Source organism: Stylophora pistillata, chromosome 3 (genome assembly GCF_964205215.1).
Source record: "Stylophora pistillata chromosome 3, jaStyPist1.2, whole genome shotgun sequence".
NCBI lineage: Eukaryota > Metazoa > Cnidaria > Anthozoa > Scleractinia > Pocilloporidae > Stylophora > Stylophora pistillata.
In genome coordinates, this window is record NC_142521.1 from 47019596 (window position 1) to 47030548 (window position 10953).

The window sequence follows — 10953 nt, forward strand, 5'->3', positions numbered from 1 at the left end:
ATCTAAAGCGCGGGAAAACAGGCAAATAACCTAAAGCGCGGGAAAACAGACAAATCACCTAAAGCGCGGGAAAACAGGCACATCACCTAAAGCGCGGGAAAACAGGCACATCACCTAAAGCGCTGAAAAACAGGCAAATCACCTAAAGCGCAGGAAAACAGGCACATCACCTAAAGCGCTGAAAAACAGACAAATCACCTAAAGCGCAGGAAAACAGGCACATCACCTAAAACGCAGGAAAACAGGCACATCACCTAAAGCGCCGGAAAACAGGCACATTACCTAAAGCGCACGAAAACAGGCAAATCACCTAAAGCGCGGGAAAACAGGCAAATCACCTAAAGCGCGGGAAAACAGGCACATCACCTAAAGCACGGGAAAACAGGCACATTACCTAAAGCGCGGGAAAACAGGCACATCACCTAAAGTGCAGGAAAATGCAGGCGACCAAGTCGTAATCACACAGCGCTTAAACACTTCGCATGCGCAATGAGTCTACAAACGGACCTCCGAAATTCTGTGTATCGTAAAGTAAGGAAGGAAAGGTTAAGTTTCCCGGCAGTTATTCCAATACGTAGGACACGCGAGAGAAGGATTTTGGAGAAAGGTTAAATCTTGCTCTTGTTTTATTGTGAGGTATCCCAACTGTTTTAAACGCGAACGCGGTGATGAAAGCAAATGATAGACACTTCGTGGTCTACCGTCCATGATAAACATAGAACTGTGTAATCACAAATATACTGTGTAGTTCTTTCGGTTGAAAACTGTTCTTTGAGGGATGACGCTCATTACGAAGAGAAGCCTATTTTTAATTATTCTGTTATTAACGTGCTCACGCCGGATATCTTGCCCCAGCTTGTGTAGTCTTGGCGGGACGGTACACAGAGTTTACAATTTTGCGATTGTTTTTCGGTTAGTCCGTGACCGTTGTTTAGAGAGTTTTATTGCTCACCTCGATGAGACGTGCGACAGTCTTGTGGCGTGGCAGTTAAGACAGAGTGGAGGCTAGTTAAGTAATGGAAAATTCAATGTTTAGATTTCATTGATTTCTGTTATCACATCACAGGTCAGCGTAATGGTTTTGGCTGAAATCAGGAAAGGGGAGCGAGATTCTGGGACCAAAATTCTGGCGGTAATCTGCATAAGAATTCAAAAAGGCGGATGACAACGCGCTGAAAGGGTCTTCAAATACCAGATATCTATCGCACCTGCCATTTACATCAGGGTAAAACTAATATATTAAAAGAAAAAACCAATTGATAAACCCCTCAATAGATTATATAACTCTTTATCGTCCGTGATGATTGCTTTTACGACCGAGTTCAAGATGCGGGTGCCTAAAAATTTGACCCTGGCCTTTTTCCATGTTAACATCAGCCATTTGTAATTGTTCTGTGGATCACCAATGTACCTTCGGTCCCATACCATCGTTCCTTGTTCACTGTTCAATTTTCGTCTTTGTGAATGGTAACACTTCCTCATTTATCGTAAACTGATTATGGAAATTGGAGTTTGAATCACTGGCAAACTGTACCGACCGGTCTTGTCAGCGGATCAAATGCTGAAAGAATTCGACAGTTTTTTTAATGTGGATGCAACAGACAAGACAAAATCTGCCACAACAAATTTTTCTATAGATTTTTTCGGGACAATTTTAGATAGAATTTTGTCAGTTGTGGGGATGCAAAATAACTGTGTCTATATCACACGCTCCTTTCCGGTCAGTTGCAATCACGATACTCTATCAGTTGAAAGGACATTCAATTATTTGTAAAAATTACTTTTTCTGTTCTGAGCACGTATTCGGTCGGTTCACGGTAAAAATGATCGTAACCCTACAGCAAACCCGACGTTTGGTTGGTTGAAAAGATTACTCTCCTTCGCCGCACTTATACGGTCGTTTGTAAACTTAATACTCTGTCAGTTGTATACATTTATATGGTCGGTTGTAAAGATTACTATCTTATGTAAGTATCTCTCACTCGTTCGCTTCGCTCACTCGTGTGCGATACTTTCAGCAGGAGAAGAGAAAATTCGTATCCCCAGGCGGCCATGTAATGTTTTGTTTATTTTTATAGATACTCAGGAAATTTCCACATACAACACAACTTTTTTTATTCTTTTCGAAACAGTAAAATAGTGCAATTAAACTATGATCACCTATCACAAAATGCCTGTCACAGGAATGTTATGAAACTCGGATATAAAATTATAAAGAAGAATTAATGACAACAATACTTATATTTTTTGTTCCAAAGACTGAAAATTCTAATTGAGAAGAGAAAAATTCTTTAACATTTTAGTAACCATGGCGACACCGTTATCTGTACACGTGAATAATAAAAATAGTATCTTCACCACACGCGATGAAGATATGATTTTTTGGCAAAAGGAAAATCCTGGTATTTCATCAGTATCTATATAATAGATGCATTTATTCTATGGATTGCAAAAATTTCTCTCTGTTGTACGCACTTATTCAGTCAGGTTTACTTCCCAGCGGTTTGACAACGAAGCGGCCAATGAATTCCAAGTGGACGCATCTATTTGACTTGTTGGATTATTTCGTCAACCAACGCCACCATATCAAAAATTTTTGATCTTGATATGCAATGTTATCGGCACGTGATGTTTGTGCTTCAAATGTGAAACGGTCGAGCAACCGTTTCGTTGGTATTTTTAAGTATTTAGCCGTGAATCTAAAGTTCAGTCGCATTTACGGATAACTTTCTTCTGCTGTTTCATTCTTATATCCAAGTTATACTGATTTGAAAAGCTTTAAAGTGAAGGACAATGATATACATGTATAATAAAGCCAAAACCTCATTTGCCTCGGATGAATTAATCATTAAATGATTCTCCCAGTCAGGAGAATACTAAAAGCTATTCATGTCGTGAAGATCAAATTATTCATTTCCATGGGTCGGAAAATTAGGTTATGCGTATGGAATGATTTCTCAGAAATAAATGGACTTCATGAAGATATATACAATTAGTGCACTTTAAGTTCACATTTCTCAGCCGTTTTCTGGAAACCCCCACCAGCATTTGAGAATGGATTGACTCTATAGGAAAAAATTACTTGATGGTAACTCTTTGGGGGGAATGGTTGACTGATACACGAACGCCTCCCTCTCTCCCTGAGATCTTTGTTCATCCTTTCCTCTTATGTTAATTTTGTGCTCGTGTTGACCGCTTCTTGAAAGCATAACTCTTAAGTTCCTTTTTCTGTAAAAGAGAGTGAAATTCTCGGTCGGCTCTTTAGAGAGTGGAGCGATAGTCCCAGTGATGATGAGGTAAAAGTCTAGATCGTTACTGCATTTACTCGTTCACCTCCCCACCTCCCCCCCTTTCCCCATCCACCGAATAATTACATGTACGCAAGGCGCAAGACCCAAGGTAGTGGATGATAAATTTATGTTTTACTATGATCATTTCCCTGTTAAAGAGAAATAAAAAATTACAAAGTTTGTAGCAAGGTGTAACACTAAATTAGCATAAATATGTTAGGAGCTAATTAAACAAATACTTTTGTCCGAATTGAATCGCTTTGCACGCTCAGAGTGGGTTTTAGGTCTCTGATGAAAAGCATTTCGTTCACCAAACAATCGAACTTGTTACTACACTTTTTCGGAATGCTAAAACGTTTCAGTAGGTCTTTTGGGACTTCGCTGTGCCGTTCGTGGTAGTGTTTATATATTGAAGATGCCTTTCGTTTATGTCCATCCACGCGCGTGTGTAAGTGTCCGCGTGTATAGCCCACATAACCCGCCTCACACAGGTCACATTGAAATTGATAAACGACGCTTTGGCGATCTGTGGCTTGATTTCTCGTACTTTAAGATCTTGGCCAACTTTGCGGCTAATAAATAGCCGAAATATACCCTGATAACTCGAACTTGAAGTGAAAACGTGGGTCGATAAACAGCAAAGTGTTAGAATGAACCAGGTGTACGAAAATGACTGTTAATTGTGCAAGAATGGTAAAACACGATTCCTTATCAACCATTAACAGGATAATCGACATATGCATTTAGCACCAGCCCCTCGAGAGTTTGATTTACGGAGGTTCTACTACAATTCTTTCCGATATTTCAACACAAGACAATGGACCCCTGCATATGGTCCTTGGTAGGTCGTGTGTGAGTGTTAGGACGGTAAGTCTGGAACAAGGGTTTTTAACTGACAAGTACAACGAAAATAGTTGGTGGAAGGGAATAGAGCTTTTGAATAAACTTGTCAAAGATTAGAAAATTCAGTTATGCACATAAAGTTATTTCTAAGAAAAACGGGTAACTTATGAGGCAATGAAAGAATTTAGTCAAATTAGTGTTCCTTGCGCGGAGAAATTGTCTTGACTTCAATGATCAATCATGTACACATATATGTGACCTAATTTTGGAGTTACACTGACAATTTATGACTTCGTCCAGCTGTCATTGGCATTCATTGCTTATGATGTAATCACGAAGAATTTTGTCCTGATTCAAGTATTGTTCTCTTGTGTACTAGATACTTGTTATATTTCTTGTCACTTCTCGCTTTAGAACTTAAAGGTTTATAATAGTGGCTATTCTTAAAAGGTTGATGCAATAAACACCCGTCCTACCCCCCGAGAAGTCATTCAGACATTTCTCGTGTTATGTCTAATCGCATAGACTTCCACTTGACCACTTAAGGTTACCGCGCACCTTCATATGGGTATCCAAATTTACTGCGCATTGTGTTTGCTTTCTTGTTTCTCCAAAATTATCACTTTTCGTAGGCACGTGTTACACGTAATTGTCAATGGGTTAAATTTTTTATTTCCCATTGTTCCACACCTAGTATCAGACATTACAGTACCCAAAAACAAAGGAAAAGAACATTTAAACAAAGGATAAATTTAAACCACAACATAAAATTGTGTCGTACAAATAACTTTTGACGTACAGTGAGTGGTCAGTAGTTTTAGGCTCATGAAGAAATTGTCATTCTAAATTATGCAAACTGAATAAAGGCTGATAGTTTCGAAAATTTGAAATTTGTTCGGAAGCCTTTTAACTACCTTTACAAATAAAAATGTTTCGGCGAAAGCTTTCTCTTTAATTTGAAGAATCCGAATGATTTAGGACTACAATTACGAGTGTAATTACGGGAAAATCCTTCATGAAGGATTGTAGCTTAAAGGTCAAACAGGGATTGTCACTCACTAAATTGGCTCGCCATTAAGTCTTGTGATCGCCTTCGTATGAAATTGTTTCTTATGTTGTTGTTAAGTCCGCGTTTTACTAGTCTGCGTTTTACTAGTCAGCGTTGTACTAGTCCACGTTTTTTACTAGTCCGCCTTTTACTAGTCCGCGTTTTCTTAGTTCGCGTTTTACTAGTCCGCGTTTTAGTAGTCCGCGTTTTACTAGTCCGCGTTTTACTAGTCCGCGTTTTACTAGTCCGCGTTTTACTAGTCCGCGTTTTACTAGTCCTCGTTTTACTACTCCGCGTTTTACTAGTCCGCGCTTTACTAGTCCAGTCCAGTCAAGTCCAGTCCCCGAAATACCATATGTCGAAGGTGCACGGTAAGCTTAACAAAATAGCTTTTATGTTCCTCGTTACGTAAACATAAAGGCTATTCCTTCCATTCTGTGGAAAGGAGAAAGGTATTGAGTCTGATGAAGTTTGACTGCCGAACGGTTTGAGTTGTACTCGGGACTAATATTTACTCTTGTTAGTTCTAAAACTTGCTCTTTTTTCCACGTTTTTTCTTAGACTTTCCAGATCATAATTAGAGCTATTATTTTAGTAAAGTGTGCACGTTACCAGATTACGCTGTTTTAAGTGTCATGTTTAGTATATATGCAAAAATATTAATGACCTTTTGTAGGAAATTCACTTTTCCTAGGTCACACGATTAGCATAATCACGTATGCTTGTTTACTAAATTGGCTCGCTAGACGATCCATCATAGGATCAGCTTCCATTTATCAACAAAGTAAGATTTTTTCCTATACCTTCTGTTTAGTTTTAGTGGCAATTGCCGGGGTAATTATTTTTCAACATTTTAAAAAGCGTTGCCAACGTCACGCTATTGATTATCACTGGTCTGATTTTATGATCTAAATATGTTCAGTATCACTACAACTAGCTGAATTTTCTTACACTACTTGGATTTTATGTTCTCAGCACCCTTGTATGCTGTCAGAGTTGTGTCCGATGTAGACTTTCGGAAACTCTTTTAGTCGATTTTAATATCTCTTTGCATGTCTACTAAGCTAACCCTATGTCTAAACCTTGCTTCATTTTTGGTTATCGTATTTCAGTTCGAATCTACTCTATTCTAATCTACTCCACTTTCGTTCTAGGTCTACGCTGCAATATCTTATTAGACATTTTGTTGTGTAGTATCGCTGAGTATTTTTACGAGTTGTGCCGTATTTTTACGAGCCCATAGGGCGAGTCAAAATACAAACAACAAAATACTCAGCGAGGCTAAACAACAAAACGTCTTATAAGAGATTTATTATCCAACACGACAAATTGTTATTTCAGTCATCCGCGGATATTTCTGGAGTACAAATATCGCGTGATATTTGTACTCGTCGCTATATTTGTACTCGTTGTGATATTTGTACTCTACGAAGCACAGTTGGATGATAAATATATCTCATTAAACATTTTGTTGTGTAGTATCACTCAGTATTCTTACGAGTTGTGCCGTATTTTGACTCGCCCGTAGGGCGAGTCAAAATACAAACAACGAGTAAAAATACTCAGCGATACTGCACAACAAAACGTCTAATAAGAGATTTATTATCCAACACGCCAAATTGTTATTTCGGTGTGGGCGAATTTCACGGATATTTCAGGAGTACAAATATCGTGTGATATTTGTACTCGTCTCGAGCGTGTTTTGTACCTATTTCAACTGCAGCTTCCCAAATATTTTCAAATGATTTACATATATCGAACAATGTGCACTTTCCTTTTACGAGAGGGCTTTGGGGTCTTTTAGAAACCGCACAGCCTCAGAAAAAATCATCCAAACCGCAAAACCGAATAAGATTCAATCAAAACCGAAAACCGCGTGCAAAACCGTCAAATTCGATAAATTTTCACATCCCAGTTATCAAAATCCTAATCAATTCGATAAAATGGTGACAAGGGAGCACACAGAGGTTATTCGAGATCAGTGGAGGCGCATAATTGCGGCTCAGATTGGAGACAAGAGAAACCGGAACCCAAATAGGGAAAACCTAAAACCACATCAGATATCAAGTTCGAAAACCCGTTAGTATTTTTTACCAAAATCCGAAAACCAAAAGCTATAAAAAAAACGGAAAACCTGCAAACCACAATGTACATCAAAACCGCAAAGTCGATCTGAGAAATAGCGAAAACCGCAACACCAATCCCAATGCCTGTCCTTTACACTTAACGTGTCGAATTTTGTTAGCGCGGGTTTTAGAGCAGATTTTTAAGACTTTTGTTTCGATTTGAATTTATCTTCAGAGACAGTACGATAAAATAAATTTTCTACTCTTGGTTATTTCATTTGTTGCCCAGCAATAATCCCTTAAATAACCTAACTGAGTTGTTTCATCAGTGACCTTTCATCTTCTAGAATGACAGAAGAGCAGAGCAACAGTACCACACCGATTTCCATGGGGAAACCTCTAACTTATTGACAGCGCATCAAATACTGTTCTAACGCATTTCAAAAAATTGTTTCATTCCCTGTTCTCAAGTTTAAACCTTATTAAAATCTATTATTTTATAACACTGCGAGAAATTTATGCATTGAAAGTCGCACATTTGATTTTGTCACGCCTCGCCTCGTACAGGAGGCAGTAGCCACAAAAACAAATAATGATGTACTAAAACTATAAATCGTGGGGTAAAAAATTAATAATGCCATCTTGTTATGAAACATTCAGATTGAACAGAGGGTTGAAATTTTTACCGCTCTCTCTCCACAGGTGAAAAGCTTCAGAAAAACGACTTAAATGGCCTCCAAACTAAAAGATGTTTCCAAACTAAGGCTGGTTCTGGTGGAGGGTGATGATTACGCTAAAAGTGCAGGGGAATACTCTCTCACAGACGACAAAGTTCGAAATAAAAACATTTGGGTTTGTCAAAGTAACAGCCGAATGATGTTCTACACAGGCAGTTCGTGGGTAATTACTGCAATCCAGTACATGCAGGATGTCCTTGATGGTAGCACAGGGGGGTTTGAATCATCAAAGCCCGCTGAAGAACCATATGAAGCAAATTGGAGCCCCAAATTCAAGGTAAGTAAAGATGTTACGAAACTGCCTTTTGTTGCGAAAGTGGAAGAAAGAAGAAATAAACCCATCCCCCCTCTTCCCTTCCTTCCCTCTTCCCACAAGGATACGAACCTAAAAGTCTTGGATTAATCAGTACGATCTAATATATTTATAGTACCTAAAGCCAGGGCATGTAGTCAGTTCACATCTGTCCGGTGTACGTATTATCATCTTTGTGGTGCTCACTCGACAAGCCATGCGCACGTAAGAACATAGTATGTGACCTTGTTCACCGGCGTAGTCTCTTACGAGTTTACTGGAAGAATATAGAACCGAGATTTCTTAAACTCTGAAGTACAAATCTACGTGGAGGAACCCTTCTTTCTTTCTTTCTTTCTTTCTTTCTTTGTCTCGTGATAAGTGAATGACATCTCTTGAACAGGTCAGTGAAGTCTACCTCTCAAATAAATGGGTCATAGCTGAACAGCTATACCGTTCACCTTCGGTTCATATTTGGTGGTCAGCGCCTGCCAATCCAGAAGTACAACGGGAAGGGGTTACCTGGTTCTACAACGAAGTGATCGTTAAAGAGACAGCGGGTAGCAGTTACTTCATGACTAATGGTTTCACTGGAGGTTACATGGGCATTCAAGATCGTTCTCCTAAGTGGGTCCTCTTCTCCATTTGGGACAAGACCTCGACAGAAGACGATCCAAATGCATCGCCGGACGACTTGGTCAAAGTGCTTGCCCATGGTGAAGGCGTCACAGTTAAACGTTTTGGAGGCGAAGGAACGGGTGGCCAGAGTTATCTTACCTATGACTGGAAGGTAGGCCACACATATCAGCTCATGGTGAACGTGAGACCAGATGCAAAAGAAAGCGACAAGGCCGTCTTCACGGGTTGGTTCCGCATCCCAGAGCTGAATATTTGGCGACTGTTAGCATCATTCCAGGTTCGTCCTACGGCAACAAGCAAGAAACTGGAGGATCCCTACTCGTTTCTTGAAGATTGGATTGGAAATGGCTACCGCCGTAAGGGCTTGTGGGGTCCAGCATGGATCAGAACAGACCGTGGTCCTTGGGTGCAAGCTACACATGGAAGAGGTACAACCACTGAGTACGATGCCAACAACAGAAACGTCTTCCTGTCTGATGATCGTAAGCATTTGGGGATGACTACTGGTGGACCAACACTGACAGATACATCCTTGGGCCCTTATACATGTGATTCCTCCAGTATTCCATCTGTTCTACGCTTAAATCCTCTCCCAGACCGCGATGGAGCTCCTGCCCGCGAGTCCTAGACTCCCACCGTCAGTATCTGAGAGCTCATTTACAAAGCAACTAAAATACCTTTTTAATTTATGCATACACTTTCAGTTTAAACATTTTTTGTGTATGCATACAGAAAGTTGCATTTTCTGCATCGGTGGTCTGTCCAATTAAAAGAATGAAAAAATAATTGAGATCATGTGTAACTCATTTTTCAAATTATTACAATTAACTACTATCATGATCGATTATCATGCTATGAATAGAGGCTGATAGTTTCGAAAGAAACTGTTTGGGGCTGCGTCGGTGGGGGTAACGAAATAATTTGGATATATCAACAAAGTTGAAATGGTAAATTGGCCACCGTAACGATTACAAAAGCTGACGTTTCGAGCGTTAGCCCTTCGAATAGAGGAATTGTGCACGTGGGTTGTGTGTGCTTTTAAAGGCAGAAAATGGAACTACGTTATTGGTGGGAACATGGCAACGAGAAAAACAAGAATAAATTAGTGGAATGAAAAGCGTTCGTTGATCCCTGTGGGATTTAGACTGCCGGTTTGAAAGATGAGCTTTAGTTCAAGATTTTTACGGCTTTCCGTGCTACCTAAGTGTAACTGAGGAAAGACCGCAGATTGCCATATGTTGCTTAGCATGATTAGGTAAATCAAAATGCCTTGCGACTGGTTTCGATGTGTCCTTGTCATTCCTTTCCACGTCTCGAAGGTGTTCTCGGAATCGGTCACCTAGTCTTCTCCCTGTTTCGCCGATGTAAATCTTTTTGCAATAAGTGTAAGTTATGCAATAGATTACATTGGCGGAGGTGCACGTGAAGTGATCGGTGATCTTAATGGATCGTTTAGGTCCCGATATTTTATCAGTGTTGTGAATGAAAGGACACGTTTTGCATCGTACACGAGCGCATTTAAAAGTGCCTCGTTGGTCATTAGTCTGAAAAGAACTTCTGAACAAAAAATTGCCTATGTTTTTGTCGTGTTTAAATGAAATGAGCGGAGGCTGCGAAAAGATAGCGCTTGTCTCTGGATCGTTTTGAAGTAATTTAAAGTTTTTAAGAATGATGGATTTAACTGAGTGGTTGTGAGGGTGAAACATGAGAGTGAATGGAATATATTAATGCGGTCGGAATCTTCCTTATGCGACGTTTGTAGTGCAGAATGTCGATCAATAAGTTGGGTAACCCGCTTGAACGACAGAAACAGGGTAACCACGTTTATCGAAAAACTGGCACATTGACTCTGATTTGTGGTGGAAATCAGAGTCATCACTACATAAACGACGAAGTCTTAGAAACTGAGAAAAAGGAATGGAATTCTTAACGTGAGATGGATGCGAAGACGAATATAACAAGTAATTATGCGAGTCTGTAGGTTTGTAATACACACTAGTGCATAAACCGTTACCTTCAATTGAAACTTTGATGTCTA

General features: G+C 39.7%; 1 protein-coding gene across 1 annotated transcript; it reads left to right on the forward strand.

Annotated features, from left to right (window-relative positions):
- Positions 1 to 5863: 5863 nt before the first annotated feature.
- On the forward strand, positions 5864 to 9707 carry LOC111344302 (uncharacterized). The gene is made up of 3 exons (XM_022951532.2): positions 5864 to 5965; positions 7950 to 8261; positions 8680 to 9707. Exons 2-3 carry the CDS (start codon positions 7977 to 7979, stop codon positions 9541 to 9543), a joined length of 1149 nt encoding a protein of 382 aa, XP_022807267.2. The 5' UTR covers positions 5864 to 5965; positions 7950 to 7976; the 3' UTR covers positions 9544 to 9707.
- The last annotated feature ends 1246 nt before the right edge of the window (positions 9708 to 10953 follow it).

Coding starts and splice junctions, on each gene's coding strand:
- LOC111344302 (XM_022951532.2), top strand. CDS start 7,977: ATGGCCTCCAAACTAAAAGATGTTTCCAAACTAAGGCTGGTTCTGGTG. Junction 8,262..8,679: donor ATTGGAGCCCCAAATTCAAG/GTAAGTAAAGAT, acceptor TCTCTTGAACAG/GTCAGTGAAGTCTACCTCTC.